The sequence below is a fragment of the Rhinoderma darwinii genome, chromosome 6, assembly GCF_050947455.1.
Source record: "Rhinoderma darwinii isolate aRhiDar2 chromosome 6, aRhiDar2.hap1, whole genome shotgun sequence".
In the NCBI taxonomy this organism is placed as follows: Eukaryota; Metazoa; Chordata; class Amphibia; order Anura; family Rhinodermatidae; genus Rhinoderma; species Rhinoderma darwinii.
Genome location: NC_134692.1, coordinates 18,674,378 through 18,694,206, shown reverse-complemented (window position 1 = coordinate 18,694,206; position 19,829 = coordinate 18,674,378). Strand labels below are relative to the sequence as shown.

At 42.7% G+C, this 19,829-nt stretch overlaps 1 protein-coding gene across 4 annotated transcripts in view; it reads left to right on the top strand.

The window, feature by feature from the left end:
* The window catches only part of QTMAN (queuosine-tRNA mannosyltransferase), a 161,593-nt gene that overhangs the window by 15,305 nt on the left and 126,459 nt on the right, over window positions 1–19,829 (top strand). For all 4 annotated transcript variants that reach the window (XM_075829249.1, XM_075829247.1, XM_075829246.1 and 1 more), the window contains exons 3-4: window positions 12,543–12,710; window positions 19,189–19,362. In XM_075829249.1, coding sequence (XP_075685364.1) covers window positions 12,543–12,710; window positions 19,189–19,362 — 342 coding nt within the window. The remainder of the gene's footprint in view (window positions 1–12,542; window positions 12,711–19,188; window positions 19,363–19,829) is intronic.

Below are 19,829 nucleotides of genomic sequence, written 5' to 3'. Positions count from 1 at the left end.
GGGTCCTAATATTTTGGCGGTTCTCCCTCCATAGAAATAACGTGTCTATTAGGCTAAGCCTAGCAAGCAAAGTCCGGGAAGATAGCTGTTGGCTGAATGGTTATTCAAAAGTCAAGTTGTGTGCGTGAATGACTAGCTTAGAAAGTTTGTTTCTTTTTCAAAGAATCTCCGGGAACCTGTAGAGGATGGGGGAAAAACATTGCCATTAAAATAGCTTTCCACCCTCTCCACACCTCTCCCTCCCTGCTGCTATCTTTAACAGTGAGGGAAAGGAGGAGGAGAGCAGAGAGAGCGCATGACGTCAAAGCCGTTTGATGTCGGATTTATGTCAGAATTTGCAGGACAACTAGCTAGGTGAAGGAGTTACACAGATTCCATAGCAGCAAAATGAATGGTATGACATTTTTTAACGAAGACTATATAGTAAGTTGCTTAATTTTGCATGTAGGAAGCAAATGAACAATAAAATAAGTTCAGTGCTAAGGTGACCATAGCCGTTAAGTCGCTGTGACTCTTGGATGATGCGGTCACATGACATGCCAGACATAACGTTATTATAGATGAAACATCACCAGGTCCTAATCATGACACAGGGCCGCAAGAAAATGGTGGGCAGGGCCAGAAAGAGAATCCTAATGGTACGTATATTAGAACGTCTCCTTTTTCTTCCAATTATAAGCCACATAGGGCAGCTTTATATGTGACAGATCCACTTGATATTTGGGCCTACGAGTGAACCGCTAAATACTACCACATGTCATTAAAAAAAACAAAGGGGAAGGGGACGGTGTCGGACAAGTGTGTTTTATGCATCTTGTATCCCACGCTTATCCTAGTTTCTTATTAGATGTCCCTAATTAAAGGAGACTGTTCTGGCAAGAGATTTCCTTTACCATATAATATATTGAGTATGAGAGGACTGGAATGAGCTTCTTTCTAAAAAGTAACTTTTCCTTCGTAAAATAATGAAGCTGATAAGCTTACTAAGTATATTTCAGATAAATGGGCCTGTAGACGTTAACGCTGGGCCATGTTTCTACAGAAGGTGCCGTGGGCTATGCTGGCCCGGTGGCTCATGCCAGCCGAGGCCGTATCTTGTTCTTGTGACAGAATAGCTGTAAGTCGCTTCTCTCTACAAGCGATCATCCACACTGACATCTCTACATTACCAGCCCAAGGAGGAGAATTATTTTAAACTCTGCATATGCAGAAACATCTTAGTAATCAATTTTACCATAGAATGAAAAATGTCCACGCCTGATGCAGTTAGTAATAATATCCTAGATTTAAAGGGGTATTACCAACTCTGACATTTTTTGTTATATCCGCAGGATCCCTCTCTATTGACAGAATTCCCTTTTAGGCTATCTGAAAATGCGTTTTCTAAACTAGACAATCCCTTTAAAGGGATCTGTCATCCCTAAAAACTGCTGATAGCGCAATATACAGGACAGGGAGAACAGTGGAAACATACGTGGGGTAATAGTCATGCAAGTTACATGACCGAGAAATCCACAATTTAATGTTGCAAGTGACACGGAGGCATGTGCAGTGCTCCAGACTCTCTTGACTGATTGCTCCCTAGACCCTCCCCTTTTCTCTGAGTGTCCAATCAGGAGACCGCTAAAGCCATCACTTAGATCAGAAAGATCACTTGCGATCGCAGCACTGGGGTCATTAAAACATGGATTTCTCGGTCATGACCATCAACCTGCATAACCATCCTCATTGCTCTACCCGTCCTGTATATAGCGCAGTCAGCAGTTTTGAGGACTCAAACTGGTGACCACTTCCCTTTAAGATCAGCATCGGTCCCGGGAACTGTGTGGATCAGCAGAATGAAAAGAGAATGGGTCTGAGCTGCAGTACCAGGAAAAGCATCTATCGTATGAACGGCGCTGTACACTTGCGGCCCCTTCATTTAGCGGTGTAGCCAGGAGGCAGGCCCCAACAGATCAAATGTTAATGGCCAATCCTAAGGATAATATATCAATATTTCATGCAGTGCAATTCCCTAATGTTGCTCCAAATCGTCTGAAAGGGTAACGCCACCAAAAACATTTCTCCAGGGGACCAGTGTGGCAGTAAGTGATATGTGGTGATTATATTCATTCTCAGAATAACATTCGTTCTGAATGTGTGTTGTGGCGTCTCCACGTAAAGCAGATACATTCGTAACGTTGATACGCGCTTTGAATCATTTGAATTCCCTTTTATGTAAATAGACAACAAAAAAATTGTTTCTGTCATGACTGCTGTGATAGAGAGCTTGAAACGCGTCTTCTCCGGCGTGGTTGTAGTTTTCTGCACTTGTAATACAGAGGAGACCATTTGTTCACAAGTGACAAAAAGCAGGTGGCACATTTAGGAAATATTAGAGCTATCAATTCTGGAGCGGTTTCTGTCTGTTCTTTTGAGAAATGCCTGTTTTCTAGAAAGTTGCACGGAATAATACCGATAAATTGAATTGCAATGCAGGTGTTTTGAATTACGCTGCTGCGCTCGAGCTGCATGTGCACAAGTGTCTGACTTACTATGAGATGAAGGGTATATTCATCTATATTTCCGGAACAGGACCACATTAAACAAAGGTTGTTTTATAATAGAATATAAAAGATACATTTACAGTAAAATTCTGTTAATCCGGCATCCAATATTCCAGAAAGTCTGATAATCCAGCACTTGTTTATGTTACAGAATTGTCATCTAGTGTGAAATGTCACAAGACTAGAAGTAGAAGAGAGAGCAAAGTGATGGCAGCATTTACTGTTCAAAATGCGTCAGAATTACGGCATACATGCCATGTACCAAATTTATTAAAGGGTAACTAAACGTTCAACAAACTTCTGACATGTTATAGTGACACGTCAGAAGTTTTGATTGGTGGAAGTCCGAGACCGCCGCCAATCGCTAAAATGACGCTGCAGAAGCGTTGGTGTGAGCGCTCAACCGCTTAGTTTCTATTCGGCTTTTTCCGGAAATCAATGTAGCGCAGTACGGACCCAATAGAAAGTCTATGGGCTGTATACATCGGATTTCCGGAAAAAGCTGAACAGAAACTAAGCGGTTTTAGCTTTGTTAAAAAAAAAAAAAAAAGCGCCGTAAAAAACTGGCGTGAACTAAGCCAACCAATAGGTATTCTAAGAAAGGTAATCGTGTCTAACTTGTCTAGCAAGATGTGCCAAATTTATCAAACCGCAGACGCGATTTAGATCAATTTGGTGCATTTTCTGATTGCCTTGTCTACTTTTACGCTGTCTAAAACGTAGAAAATATTAGGAAATTTGCCCCACCGTGTCTTTATAGAGTGATAATTCCACGTATACCCGCTCACATACTTGCCAACAGTCCTGCAAACCAGACAACGAAAGGGGTGGAGCTTATAGAAATGACAATTAAAAGGGCACTTCCTGGTGTCATGGGTTTGTTTCTGGCGAAATGGGGGGTGGAGCTTAAAATATCCCACAATGTGGGATTCAAATGTTGGCAAATAACTCGTAACCTAAACCTTCATTTTATATCTTGACTTTTTCCGGCCAGTATCGTAACGATCCCTGGTCATATTATTACAGGACTCGCGGCGCTTCTTTTGGAGTCCTCCTGTATGATTGCTTCGTCAATCCTATGCACGGGATGTATTTTCATGTTGCATGTAAAGTAGTTTTACCTCTTTTTATTTTCTATAGACAGTCTATCAATTCACCCAGAGACGGTGCCTCATGAATATTAATCAGGCGGTGCCTCAGTGATGTCACCGGTCACCTGACAAACCACGACTTCACATATCACAGTACCTAATGATGACCTGAGAATTACAATCTATACACAGTTAAATTCTGATAATCCGGCATCTTCAAAGCAGCCGCATTGCCGAAATGTTGGAGTTTTCGAAAAATGTACCATGTTGAGGATAGTCTGCAGGTGGGCAGCAGGTCCGATGTGACTGAAAAATGTTCACTGTCCTCCTTAGGCCTCACTATTTAATGTACATCTATCTATGTAGGCTCCGGGGTGGGCACTACATCACTCTTATACGCCTCCTATAGGAGCGCAGGAATGTCTGCGTCAGGACTTTGGTGAAAAGACCATTTTTTTTTTTTTTAACTTGGCAGGACTCTATTCACACTTTTGTTTTTTATTTTCTTGGAGGTATACATTGGGAGTATTCCCTGACATATATCTCCGACAGAAGACTGTGATGTATGCTACTGTATACAGTGGCTAACGTCGCCAATAGGCTAAAAAAATACCCCCACCCCCCAAAAAAAATAAAAAAATAGTCGTTTCTTTACTGGATCTCTTTATATACTATAGTCTGTGCTACACAGTGGGGAAAAAAAGGTTTGTCGCCGCATACCGGCCCACTTATGTCAAAATGAGCACTCTTTTGGCATACTTTGGGTGCATGGGGCCCTATGGATATGTTCGGCGTATATACAGGGAGCTTTTCCATCGCATACGCCGAACGTAACTAAAATACTAAGTGTGAACAGAGCCTTATATTGCACTTCCGGATCATCGGATGCCGAAATTAGGCCCCATGCACACGTACGTAGTTTTTATCCGCCATCACAGATCCGTAATTGCGGATAAAATACTGACATTCATGTCTATAGGCCACGGACACCTTCTCATATATTTACGGGTGTGTCCGGGCCGTAGTAATGACCCGCAAAGAATAGGACGTGTCCTATTTTTCTCTTTTACGGCCTGTGCTCCTATACTTGTTACCGTGAGCACGGTCCTCAAATGCAGATGACGCTCCGCGGCCCGTCCGAGCAGCATATACTGACCGTAAATACTGCACGGACGTGTGCACGGGGCCTTAGAAAAAAAAGGGTCACTACTTTTTTGTGTCTATAGCGTGAAGATGTCTGACAAATCGCGTATGACTGGGTTATGTTTTCTTTTACTATTTTTGGATTTTTGTTTTGCGATTATTTTATGTATTTTCTTTTTTTTTTATGATTTTTGCATTTCTGTTTTTCTTCAGTTTTTTTTCTTCTGTATATGAACAGGTGGGCTTGGACATATTCCCTCATTTTTCTTCCTCAAACTACCACATATGAAGTGTTACTTCCCGCTGACAGTCACGTTCCTGAGAGAAACGAATCTACGTGAAGAATCCAGTTTCTCTTATTTATTATTATATTATTTTTTTAATAAAACTCTCTTTTTTTTTTTTCTTTGCTGAAACTGTCAGACGTGGATGTAATCCCGGCGTTCGCATAATTATACAATAATTTACCCAGCACGTACCTGTGGCCTTGAACGTCCTTCGTAAAGTATCTTTAAGACTGCTGTAGGGCAGAAGTGATGGACGCTGATTAGCTGGTAGGGTCTAATCAGCTGAGCTGGCATGAAGTGCTAAACTAAATAGCTAATAACTGGCACTGACTAGATAATACTATGGAAAGATTTCTGATGCTACACTCAAGTGCGACAGAGACGGCGAAAAAATAATGCGCCATGATCAGTATACGAGGTGCGCGCGCTTCATAATGTTTCCTCCACCTGCACTAAAAAAGATTATTTTTGGCGTTGTCCTCTTCTATCAAGGTGTTAAACATCTATTTAACCATTTTATATGATCTGTTTTTGGGAGATCTGAATAACCCCAGAGCTCCTGCAGATATTGTCGCGCAAATCAGGTCCCTGCATAATTAGGCAGATTTGACTGACGAGACTCCGGGAAAGCTGAGTACCAGATCTAAAAAGCGGAAAAAAAAAACCCTTTTGGTTTCAATAAGGTTGATTACTGTCAGGTGCCCCTTGTTACAGAAAGCGAAGGGGATTTTCCGATTTCAACAAATAAATGTTATTCTTTGTATTATAATAAGTTATACAGTTTTCCAATATGTTTTCTGTATCAATTCTTCACAGTTTTCAAGATCTCTGCTTGCAGTCCTTCAATAGGAACTTTAATGGTTTACTTCTAGTGGACAAAAATCCATCCTGGTCGTGTGATAGACAGGCTCGCGGCTCGTTACAAGACACAGCTCTGATAACTGTACTGTAACGAGCCATGCACCTGTGTGTCCATCACATGATTATGGACAGATTTTTATCCCCTTGAGGTAAATAATGAAGATTCCTATTGAATGACAGCAAGCAGGGATTTTGAAAACCGAGAGAAGTTTTTACAGAAAGTATATTGGATTATTTTATAACTTTTTATTCAACAAAGAATAATATTGATTTGCTGAAACCAAAATACACTTTTTATGCTAGCCATCAACCTAAATGTGCACAGTTTTGGGAGAGGAGGGAGGGGGGGGGGTGTTACAGACATAGTTGTTGGTCACCAAAAATGGCATCTTAGTTGCTTCCTGTTCCCCTTGATGTCATTAGAGTGGGGTTGTCTAGTGTCCATGAAGCTGTTATATGTGGGGAAACTTGCCGGTAAGTGTTTAATTCCTCTGCAGCGCCTCCACAGGGAAAATTAAGCATTACACGGTGTCCATTTGTAGCAATGTGTGGTCTGTGTAATACAGGACAGGTCCTCCAGAGTGAAAGACGCTCTTTGTAACCGCTCTCCACTCTGGACAAGACATGAGGATCCTGAACATCCGCTTGAAAATCCTTGCTTGAACTTGATGGACATAGTACGATTGAAAAAAGACCTAACTATGTAACAGAGAACCCGCCTCTATTAACTCAGAATTTCCTAAGATGATGTATGACAATGGGTTTTCTCAACTGGACAACCCCTTTTAGCTGAATCCAGACAGCAAAGGTCTCAACTTCAGTCAACACTCCAGCTCTGAGGATTAGTTCTTCCCTTCCCTAAAAGAAGAATGAAGAATTGGTCAAGTAAACACGGATTAGCTGACGTATTTGAAAATATCTGCGTGGAATCCTGAAGCATCGGTCCCAATTGTTGGATTGGGCAGATAAATATGAAGATTGCTGATTATTCATCTGACGTCTATGGGATATCTGACCAGAAATGGAATGGGTCTGTGTGAATTTTCTTTAGCACAGCGCTCCATCGTCGACACCAGAAACTGTACAGTTATTAGATCACGCTGCATTTTTTTTCCGTATGCCCTTTCCCTTGCGATTTTTACACGTTTTTTGCCCTTGGTGACTTCATGGGTAAAAGTGACGGCATTAGAAACCACGATTTATACAGGTGGTAGCGTGATTCCGTTTTTCCTAGAAGCATTTTTAAGAACATTCCGAATGCTTCTAGCTGAGAACATAGTGTCTGAAGGAAGGATGAAGTGTCTGTAATATGGACCCATGCGGACTGTGCGTGCCACCATACAGGGTCTATATGTGCACACGACAAAGCCCTTCCCACATTTTTTGCCCATTAGCGGTGCGTATTCTTCGACACTACTACAGGCGCGTGCCAACAAACCCTAAGATTTTCCTAGATCAGGCCTGGTCTATCCTGTAGGGTTATATAGTAGAATTCAAGAGGAAAAGATCAGCACTCCTTGTGGAATTTGGAAACTAAATCTTCTTTATTTATTTAGATAGACAGCGGAAGGCTGAATAGCTTAGGCTGGGTTCACACGACCTATTTTCAGGTGTAAACGAGGCGTTTTACGCCTCGAATTACGCCTGAAAACACTGCTCCAATACGTCGGCAAACATCCGCCCATTCTTTTGAATGGGTTTGCCGACGTACTGTAATTTTACGCGTCGCTGTCAAAAGACGGCGCGTAAAATAACAGCCTCGTCAAAGAAGTGCAGGACACTTCTTGGGACGTAATTTGAGCCGTTTTTCATTGACTTCAATCAAGAACAGCTCCAAATTACGTCCGTAATGGACGCCTCGCAAAACGCGAGTACGAGCAATTACGCCTGAAATTCAGGAGCTGTTTTCTCCTGGAAACAGCTCCGTAATTTCAGACGTAATGGTCGTTATCGTGTGCACATACCCTTAAAGTGGACACAATACATAAAACGTTCGTCCTCTCTGACGCGTTTCTAGCTCACAAGAGCCATTAGTCATAGAATTTATATAGTAGAACACTAAAGAATCCGCTTGGAAAGTTCACACTATCGTTGATCCATTATCCATACGTTTATTGATGTCAGCACTTGAGTCCGAAACACATAGCTTGCGATTTTTCAATACAAGACAAAACACTTGTGACAACGCTTGTCAGTCCGGAGGACAGCAGCGTGGTGTAATTACCGCTATCCATTTCCGAGATTGTGCAGATAAATCTGCTCCGTCGCAGGATATCCCGGGGTCTCTTTGTATTAACATTGTCATTATTTTCAGTCTAGCCTATAATAGAGCCTCATCTGGTTTGAGTCAGATTGCTGATTTGGCATATTTTTATTTTTTTATCCTCTTTGGTTGGTTCTTTTCAAACGTGCTGCTCAGAAGTCATTGAAGCTGAAAGGTCCCAAGGAAATGCGAAGCATCCTCGCGCTGATGATCTACAGTGGTGTGATTGTGCGGCGGTACGTATGGCTCGTGGGCTGACCACATGAAAGCGCACATTTACAGACCAGATGAGCTTAACTTACAAAGTATGCCAGAGCTTCAAAAGCTGGTAGACGTCCAGTCCCGTGCAAAATAGAAACCTTGTCTTTCTTCTCTTTATTAACAACACTCTGTCTCCGCTGATAATACGGCAGGATCTCGTTTGAACCTGGAACAGTTTCCTCCTCGCCGTTCTGGTAATCGTAGACATGGATGTTGTCTGCAAAGGTGAAATGGCCCGTCTGGCTGATCTTCAAAGGTGAAATGGCCCGTCTGGCTGATCTTCAAAGGTGAAGTGTTGTAGTGTAATATCGAAGGCTTTCATTTCGCACCAGTAGTGATATTATATGTGATACGAGGCCAAGCATCTTCTTATAGCACCTAAAATAAAAAACAAAAATCACCAGTATCAAAAAAAATTCTCTTCTGTCAAGTTATTAAAATTAATCACCAGCTGTTTACTGGTTGGGAAAACTAGGAAACCGCCAATATGGCCGCCGTTATCCAGCTTTCCTCGCGTGTTTAATGGCAAGTCTGCCTGAATTGTGTAATAATTCTTCTCCTGCTTTACTCAAAAAGTATGGCGCTCGTACAGTATCCACAGGCACTGTCAAATATGACGTTTCCACTACATTACAGACCTTCCTCAAGTCACATTGCCAGTTGTATGTATGGATGTGGCACGTCGGAAATGCAACCAAAGTTGCTATAGGAATGGTATCTCCCTTTTGTTTGTTTTTTTTTTCTTTCTTTCGCTATAGGCAGCCACTTGACTCAAAAAAGTTTTAAAAAAGTTCAAGATAAATCTATTAAAGTCCCCCGCATCACCGACTGGCTGTATGTAAAAATTGCACGCCACCCTTGCTCCAATCATCAAGCAGCATCAGATCTATCAGATGAAGTGGACGTAGTTGTAGAGGGAGTACGGACGGGCTGAGCTTGTAAAGTAGAAACTTTTTTCGATTTCTAGTAAAATGGCCAAGACAAAAATTCTCACTAGCAAACTCTTTAAGCAAATTTGCCATTTAGGAGCCTGGAAAAGCTGAGTGATCTAAAACCGCTATTATTGCATCCATATTGGCTGCTCCAGGTGACTTTAATGGGATCTAGCAGGTTTTCATTTCTGACCTGTGAAAAGGAACGGAAACCAGATGGAACCGAGGTTGACTGATGCCGACTGAATCCTACTGAATTCAATGGAGTCCTTAACGGAAATGACGGAACAGAATAACCTAGACGCACATGTTAGTGTGAACACAGCCTAAGGCCATGTTCAGACTCGATTGGTTGCAGATTTTTGGTGCAGATGCAATACGATGCCCATTATGTTGCGGAATTGAAACAATTTTCAACAGCAGATTTCACCCATTGTTATGCAAGTACCAAAATCTGCATCAAATTCAGAATTTCTTTTTTTTCGCCGCGTCTGAATGTGGTCTTAAATAGTTATTCTTTTTTTTTTTTTGTTGTGTTGATTTAAAAGTATCCTGCTGTTTTGTGTATACAGACCTATGTGTCTCCATGGTAACAGACTACAAACAAACCTTTTGTGTAGTCTGATCCTGCAGGGCTATGTTACTCCCTTCCACCTCACTCCTCTTCAGTCTATAGGTAAGCAAGTTGAGCTGGTAGATGGAAGAGAATAACATATGACGGTTCAGACTACACCGGTTTTGTTTTTAGGCTTTTACTATAGAGACCCAAAGGTCTGCATTGGAGCTGTATACATAAAATGGAGCATACGCATCTTGTCCATAGAGGCAGCTGTGTGGATGAGGAATGGAATACACAGAATATTACAACTACAAAAGCCCTCTTATCTCAGTCACCTGAGCGCAGGGGGTCTGGCTCCCCGGAAAACAACCGATTTGGCTGCGGGAAGCCTTTTCCGGCCATACATGGCCACTGCTGGGAAAATGTAGTCTTACATGGCGGCCATTCACATGAGCAACCAAGTCCGCCATTAGAGTGTGGGGGCTCCAGGGTGGGGCGTTCTATATGACGACCATATTCCCTAATAGGCCATATTGACTGGGGTTGCCTTCATGAGACAAGTCCTTTAAGGACAGATACGTTGAATTTTCCTTTTTTTATTACATTAATTTATGAAGATTCATCTAAATTAAGGTCACGGGATTATTTTTTCTCCTTCTGAAATATGACTTCTATAGTTTCGCATTAAACTAACTGTATTTAAGATGACCTTAAGGTTTTTCTGCATTTCGCACAATTGTGAACATAAAGATGTTGGTCTCCTGGAAGGAAGTGCTGATACAGAAGCTGTCAGGAGTTATCATTCTCTCCCGGATTTTTCCTCACATTACTTCAGGTCCTTTCTTTGCAGATAAGCCCTGTGGCTTTATAAACCTCACCTTGTTCCAATTGCTTAAATAGTGGCCGGAGGGGGGAAATTAATGTTGATGTCAAACACAATAACAAGTGACATACAGTTCTGCCTTACATTGCATTAGGGTGAGCGTAACTTTCCGCGTCCTTAGCGCTAGGTGTTAAATGGAAGTGTTTAATAGTCTCCAAGCCCCACAGATCATCTATTAACAATAGAAATGTTCCATTTGGGGCCTTTGTTATACGACAACGCTGTTTTTAAATGATGAAGAATTGTCATGGAGGAACTTGTAGCTTTTATTATCCATTATTTATATAGACCTAGCAGAATCTGCAACGCTCCACCCATTCTATAGTCATTCACGTTGGTCCCTGACCCACGAAGCTTGCAATCTAATGGTTCATAAGGTCCAATTTCATAGGAAGAGCAGTACTGGGGATCTTGGTAGCATCTGCATGGCCTATGTGGGTCCTCCCTGTGCTCTCATCTACTTCCCCAGCCCCTCTGGTTTCATCCAACACTCCAAAAACATACTGACCCGTTATTTTTGACCATTATAAAGGCTCCATTAGGTTAACCCCTTAGTGCATGTGCAATTTAATGATGGTGGAGACACCAGTGGCGGAGATTGATAGCTGCATTTAACCCTTGAGACGCTGCAATCAACACTGATCGCATTATGACCGGGGGGATCGGGGACTCCGTTTGATCTATCATAGTCCTAATGGGGGCTGCACAAGTCCTGGGTACAGGTGCACACCACGCTTGGTGATTATGCTTGGCAGGAATACGCCCCAGACGTATGCAACTCTACGCCTGTGCTGCATAAGTTTTTGTTTTTTTCTTCGCATGCAGTCAACTTCAGCCAAATGTATGCCAGAAGGATTTAGTCTATAGGGACGTTGGACGTATAGGTTGGAAGATTTTCCCAACGTATATATATGCCAGTCATTCATTCCAGATGGGTTGTGAATCTAGCCGAAGGTGAATAATTTTGCCTACTATAAAATGTTAAAGAATACTCAGATAAAAATATGTAAAAAGAAGACATTATTATAATACATTTTAAACCAGTATAAAACAATTATACATATATTACCATAGCTGTACATTCCCGTACTGTCCATTTATTGCACTGCTAAGGGTAATCTGTAATTCTAATAATAATTTTTATTTTGTCCCAAAATTTGAATCTAATAAAATGATATTCGAACATTTATATCCCCCAAATTGGTGTCTACAAAGAATATAACCCGTCCTACAAAAAACAAGGCCTCCTACTGCTATATTGAATATATATCCTTTTGTATCACTATTTTAGCACTATGTTGTTATATTATTATTCTTAGGCCTCATGCACATGACCGTAGCCGTGTGCACGGCCGTGATTTTCGGGTCGGGCGGCTGCAGACTATCAGCGGACTGTCAGCCGCGGGCCGCCCGCAAATCGTACGACATGCACATGGCTGCCGTCATTGTTTTCAATGAGCCCGGACCGCAGAAGATGTCCGTAATAGGACATGCCCGTTCTTTCTGCGGTGTGGGTTCCAGGGCCATGCACGGACCGTAAAAACTACGGTCGTGTGCATGGCCTCATAGAAAAGAACGGGGCCGCAATTCTCCCGTGTATTTTCGGGGGAATTGCGGCCGCAAAAACACGTTTGTGTGCATGGGGCCTTATGATTTACATATTATGTATTTGTGGGGCTTTTCTTGATATTTATTTGTTCAATGTCTTATTTCCAGGGTCCTGTTTACCAGCTCGGTGCTTAATCTGGCCGAACTTGTTGCTCTCCGACCCGATCTCGGGAAGCTGAGAAAAGTCCTATATTTCCATGAAAACCAATTGGTTTACCCTGTACGAAAAAATCAAGACCGAGATTTCCAGTATGGTTACAACCAAATTCTTTCATGGTAAGTGCATTTTTAATATAACGTACGTTTACATGGGCTCCTAGATACAGGGTAGAGCAGATTTCCACGACGCGCTCTTATCGAGGCTCATTTGGCTGAGTATAATTGGGGCAGTTACGTTATAATTTAATTTTTCTCTCTAGTGGTTTAGTTGCTTGTGGTTTATAGTCATTGCAGCAATGCAATGTCTTTGTGGTGAGCTTGTGCTCATACACATGCGAACAAGCAGAGCTGTAGTGTAAAGCATGAAGGATAAAAGGAGGCGGAGCCGAAGCGCAGACTGACATTAGACAATGCAGCTAAGCTGAATCGGAAATAAAAGCAGCCAGCACTAATGGAAATAACTTCTGCGTTATAGTTACCATGCTAAGCCCACACTGTACTTCCACTTTAACCCCTTAGATACTGCGATCGCTATTGCCTCAGCATCTAAGGGGTTAACCGGCTGGTATCGGAGCTAGCTCTAGACCCTGCCTTTACAGCAGTGTGTAATATACAGCTGACGCCCGCTGGAGATGGCGCAGGCTCAGCTTCTTCACCATCAGTACAGTTATATTGCAATGCAATGCGCTAAGACCTTGATGGCGGCGATGTAACTGTATGTGAAACGTCCCCAAGGGGTTAAAGGACAAACCCAGGAGCTCTGCAACATGCGTCGTGGTCAAAACGTTTTTTTTTTTCTGCGTCTTTTGAAAAAAACGGGGCAGAGCCGCGCCAAACTGCAAATTCACGGTGACCTTGTAAACATTAAGACTAATCGTGTAAACCCGGCCCTACACCCAGTTATTTGTGTCATCACAGGCGGAAAAACATAACTGGTAAACCACCATAATAATAGATACAATCCGAGGCCGTAAACCTGAACGAGCGATTAAAGGAGAAGATAAAAAATGCAAATTGTATACAAGAGCGAAACATTAATGTATTGACTTTTATGTAAATGTCATGTCTGCTGCAGAGAGAACTTTCAACCCTCTACTAACCTTTCATATTTAAAGGCATTATAACCTCAAATCCGCGCTCCGCTTCGTTATTCCTGCAGGGAAATGCATATGTTACACGTAGTTTTAGATGATTTTTCCTCTGTAGATTCTGTGTAAACTCGTGGGGCTGCATCTATTTCCCCTTTACATCTCTTGCCATTTTGCAGTTGTTCCGATTGAAAGTGCAATGACCTGTCCACAGAGTTTAAGGCAGCACAGAGTATTTCAGGAGCCGCATTCTGCTCCCGTAGGTAAACGGGGTAGCAGCACTGCGAAGACCGCACAGAGAATTAATCGGCGGTCAGGATAGAACGTAGCAGCTAGATGTGGGGAACACATCCAGCTGCTAAGTGAGACACAGCAGGGCGCGCTTCCTACACAACCGTGCTGTTAGCTATACAGCTGACGGCTGTCAGCCGTGCTGTAGGATCTTGTGCGGGGTGGTGACTTGCCAATCATGTGAAGGTGTTATTGAGGACAGGAGTGGAGGAGAGGTAACAGACTGAGAGCTACGTAATGGTAAGAGCAGAGTTCACAGCAGCACAGAATATTTCAGGAGAGGAGCGTGCAGATGTTGATGAGTGTATGACGCTGACTGGTCACTGATTGGTCAGCGTCATCCACGTAAACACGGCCAGTTAAAAACACAATACACGCCCAGTTGGACATAATGAAAAAAAAACGCCCAGTTGTCCATTTCAAAGCTCATTTGCATATATATAAAATAGCTCATAACTTGGCCAAAAATGAACGTTTAAAAAAAAACAAAAAACGTTACTGTTCTCTACATTGCAGCGCCAATCACATGCCAATCACATGCAATAGGAGATAGGGGTTTGAGAATCTGGTGACAAAGCCTCTTTAAAGGGGTTGTCCCAAGATTAAATGTTATCCCCTAACCACAGAATAGGTGATAACATGCTGATCGGTAGGGTTTCCCGTTCCTCCGAATGAATGAATGGAGCGGCAGGTCGAGCATGCGCCCTGCTTCTCCATATACGGTCTATGGGATTGCCGGAAATAGCGGAAGCACAGCGTTCGTCTATCTCTGGCAGTGCCATAGGGAATGAATGGAGCAGCAGGGCGCATGCCCAACCTGCCACTCCATTCATTTGGAGCAACCGAGCCCCGCTCTTGTGATCAGTGTTGGTCCCGGCGGTTGGACCCCCACCAATCAGCATGTTAGCACTTATCCTGTGGTTAGGGGATAACATTTAATCTTGGGACAACCCCTTTAAAGCGGACCTGTCACCTCTCCTGACAGGTTTGTTTATCTAAATACCTGTATTCCCCATGAAACAACAATTCTGAAATATATTTTCTTAGAACGCTGCATTATGCCGTTCCTCTGTTATTCATCCTAGAAATGTATGAATAAATTAACAACTGGGCGTTACAATACCCCTTGTCAAAGGGGCATGACCCTGCATAGTCTCACTCTGTCAACACTGATTGGGCATGATCAGTCACACAGCCACAACTGGTAACACCCAGCTGTCAATTTATTCCTAAATTTCTAGGAGGAGTAAATGAGGAATGGCACAACCTAGAGTTCTAAGAAAATATGCACCAGAATTGTTATTTCACTGGGAAATATAAGTATTTACTCAATGTCAGGAGAGATGACAGGCGCATATGCTGAAAAAAAAAGGGATCTGACGGAATGTGACCAAAGACTTATATGTACGTAAAGACCAACGTACCTGCCCCTTTAATGCTGACATCAAATCCTACAGTTCTTCCATTTATACTCCGATCAGGATACTTACCCCCCCCCCCCCTCCATTCTCCTCCTTCAGTCCGGGGTCTCTATATTATGTCTATCAGCAGATGTACAGTAGAGAGAATCCAGTCGCTTCAGTGGGTGGAAAAGCGAGAATTAGAGGTCAGCTTCCTTTATCTTGTATAATGGAGTGTGAGGAGCCTTTTTGATAAATTTCGGAGCATACGACGTCTCTCGTGCTCCATTATAGCCAATGAAGCATATCCGCATCAGTTTTATCCGTTATAGCTTCACATGGAGTTAAATAATGTTCTAGACCTTTAACAGGAGCGCTGCGCCATTTTCACGAGCTGCTAAGCCATCACTCAACGATGTATCTTAATGTAAGCTGCGTGTGAAGTAAAAGATGATGGCGCGAACATGTCACAAACCCCCGTTATGTCTGTGCATTGGCCAGTATGCTGAACGTCTCGCTTAACCTTCAGTGACGGGCATGGTTAACATTATATTAGGCTGATAGACCCAACGGCAAATGTGTCTAATTATGCGGTGATACAATTTACCTCTCCGTATCGCTATGTAAATAGTCACATTTGCCATTCAGGAGTCTGGGAGAGCTGACTGACAATTTTTGGGGAAGCTGTAATGGCAGAAAACATGATTGAACATGTTGGTCTGTCTATAATGTGGCTTCTTGAATGGATCATAAGGAAAGAAGAGCGGACTGGTCAGCTCTCCTGACATGTCTGTTTTTAGTGAGTACTTCTATTCCACGTGAAATAACAATTCTGTAGCATCTTTTGTGACGTTCCTCTTTTATTCCTCCTGGAAATATATGAATAAATTGAAAACTAGGTATTACCATTCCCCTTGTCAATAGAGTATGTCCCTACACTGACACTGTTCACACTTATTGCTAAGTTCTTAATCCATTTCCAGGAGGAATAACAGAGGGACAATGCAATGAAGATTTCGAAGGAAAGATGCTCCAGAATTGTTCTTTACTGATTTACAATTATTTACTGAAGCAGACATGTCAGGAGAGGTAACAGGTCACCTTTAAAGGGTTATCCTATTTGGACAATGCCTTCTTAGAATGAAATCACCCTGGCAATCAGCTGTAATATCAGGGGAAGCTCCACACCGCCACTCATTTTACCTGTAGCGGCCACTGCTGGAGAAATTTAGTATTACATGGTGCCATTTCAACTACTCTTAGCAGCAACTCTCCCCTCAGGCTTTATGAAGGGGGGTGGTGGGGTCCTGAATAGGGTCTTTACTTCGATTAAATTTATATATAGAGCTAGTAGGGCACATGGGAAGGGATTGTCCATGGTTTCCTTAATTGAAACATGCAAAATCTCTAAACTCATGACTGCAGTCATCAACTGGACCAACACGGCTGCTATTAAAGGGTGGTCACTCCGCTTTCTCAGACTCCTGAATGGTAAATCTGTCCTACTATTCAGTGATGCATCGCCTGCTCATCTATGACTTCATTGCTGATCCAATATAGTATTTGGAAATCTGCGTAACAACAGCTGTAAGGCTATGTTCACACAGGGCGGATACGCTGCGTAAAAGTACATGTTGTATCCGCCCTGGTCCGCAGTGAATTTCGGAAACTGCGGAAAACCGCGGGAAAAAAACAACTTACCTGTAACCATGACGATGCATCCCTCTGCCGTCCTGCAGCCCAACCTTCTAGTATGACTTTTCATCCCATGTGACCACTGCAGCCTGTGATTGGCCTGGATGAAGAAGCACAGAATTCTGGGTAAGTATAAGATTTTGAATTTTTTTTCTGAGTTGCGATTTTTGATGCGGATTCGCAGCTTTTCCGTGGCAAAAAAAATCGCAACATCTGCTTTTTTTGTGGGTTGAACTCAATGGGGAAAACTCACAACAAAAATGCAGCGATTACGCAAATACAATTGACATGCTGCGAATTAAGAAACCGCATTGCAGGTCAATTTCTGAGCGTTTTTTCCGTTTATCATTTTCTCGACGTGTGGATGGGATTTGTTCAAATCTCATCCACTCTGCTGCTACTGTATTACGGTACGGTTTTTCCGCAACGAAATCCGTTGCGGAAAATTCTCAGTAATCACGCTGCATGTGAACCCGGCCTAAGAGCTGTAATGGCGGCCTTGTTGGTTGTCACCCAGCTTTCCCAGAAATGTATATGACTAAGAAATGTCCAAATATGATGACACTAAACCGACGTGGACGAGGACTTGCATTTAAAAAGGGAAAAGTAAAATGGTCTTGAAAGAAAGAGTGACCTGGGTTCACGAGCTCGTTGTCATACTTATGCAATCGCTTGATGCAGTTTTTTTTATTGTGTCTTGTGCTTTCCTTGGGGACGGGATGAGTGGTCTTATGCTGTGAATATTGCATTATGAAGTCTTCATGTCTTCAATCTTATATTATTTAGCGCGACAAGCACCTGACAGTAGAAAGACAGAAAAGAGCATCAACCGTTGTTGTAGTGACCTCCATACACTTGTATTGTGCTATGATGGCAGACGAAAGGCTGTACCCGCTGTTGTGTAGTTATGATATGCAAAATACACCCTCCATTGTTTCAGCTGGTGCCCCCTGCCCTGTCATTAAACATTAAAGGGGCTCTCCAGAGTCTGTGGTGACTACCGTTTCCTCCTATGGCCAACGTAGGGTTGCCGATAAGAAACTGATGAACAGCAAGTGTTCAATTCCCCAGCAGCGCCACCACAGGGAAAAATGAAGCATTACACAATTCCTATTTAAATCAGTCAGCTCCGCACAACACACTGGCCTGCCGGGTCCTCCAGAGAGAGAGAGAGAGAGAGAAAGAGAGACTCTCGTAGCCTCTTTCTGCTCTGACTAATAGAGGAGGGTTCTGAACAGGGACCCCCCCCCTCCCCTCCTAATTATTTTCTTAATTCAGAGTGTTTGGTCCAATGATCAAAGCTTAGTTTTTCTGATGTAGAGCTTTACATCCACTGAATAGACTGTTAAAAAATAAAATGTTGGCTTCCTGCAGCCAACACTAGGGGGAGCTTGGGAGCTTACCGCATGCTGTTTTATTACTAAGGCACCCTGTACACCACGTTAATGCCCTACGTTTAGCGTGTAAGTAGCATAGTCCTTTTTTTTTTTTTTTTTAATAATGCCATTGAGGCATCAATCACAGGTATGCATTGCACATATACGACAGGGAGAGTCCCCAGGGGTGTAGTTCCCCAGAAGAGCATCAGGTAGCGCTCTGCTCAGGGATTCCGGCCTGGGGAATCTCCTGTCCTCATTGTCTTGTATGGACAGTGACGTCTGGATCTTCCCAGGGGGGATCAGGTGACTTATCCCACTGTATGCCTATACAGTGCAGGCTTTCTTTGGTGAAAGGCAATACGCTGATGTGAAAGGCCCTTAAATTCAATGTATAATATATAGTGAGCTCCCTCTAGTGGTGGCTGCGGCAGCCCGAATTTTAGCTTCCAACCCTATGTCTATACAGGGGATTTGTATCTTTGACCCCCAATATACTTTAGATACTGTAGATTAAGAAAATTATTAGTACAAAATTTTGGATATAAAAAATAAAAATGTGGTCTTCAAAGGCGGGACGGGACATTCACTTTAAGCCTACAGAACTTCTGACATCCGTCCATGGGAGTTGCGCCTCTGTATACCGTATGGGTGGAGGCAGGAGAATCAGTGAAGTCTAATATAGCTGAAAATTACATTGTATAAACTCAAATTTTACATCGGTTCTTTATATTTTTACTTCCAGCTTAGTCGCGGACATTGTGGTGTTTAACTCCGCCTTCAACATGGAGTCTTTCCTAACGTCGATCAGCAAGTTCCTAAAGATGATTCCAGACCACCGGCCCAAGGAGCTAGAGAAGGTCATCAGGCCTAAATGTCGGGTTATTCATTTCCCCATCAGATTTCCTGACGTCAGCCGGTACGTGACCTCACTCGTTGTGTTTGTTGCTTTCTGGCAGTGGTCAGATCTATATATTGTGACTGATAAAAATGAGACGGCGCAGCTATTATTTGATTTACCAGCAAAGGTAAGTGTTTAATGACCCCTACATATTGTCTCAGGTGTAATATACTTACCTTGCAAATTTTGCACCGTTTCCGTGTTGCTGGTCAACACAGTCTCACATTCTGATGTCATCGCTGTACCATGATGTCATCCAGCGCATCACGTCACATGACTGGGCCATTAATCGCTCGCTGTTATTGATGATGTGTCGTCCACAGTGACAGAATTGGCATACGAGGTGCGTCCCAAAAGTAATGAGAATGATTTCCAAAATAATCCTTCAATTCAAAAAACATACATATGGGATCGATTACCTTTTAAAGTAAGTCCCATGGGACTAAACACAAAGATTCCAGCGACACTTCTATTCTTCGCAGCAG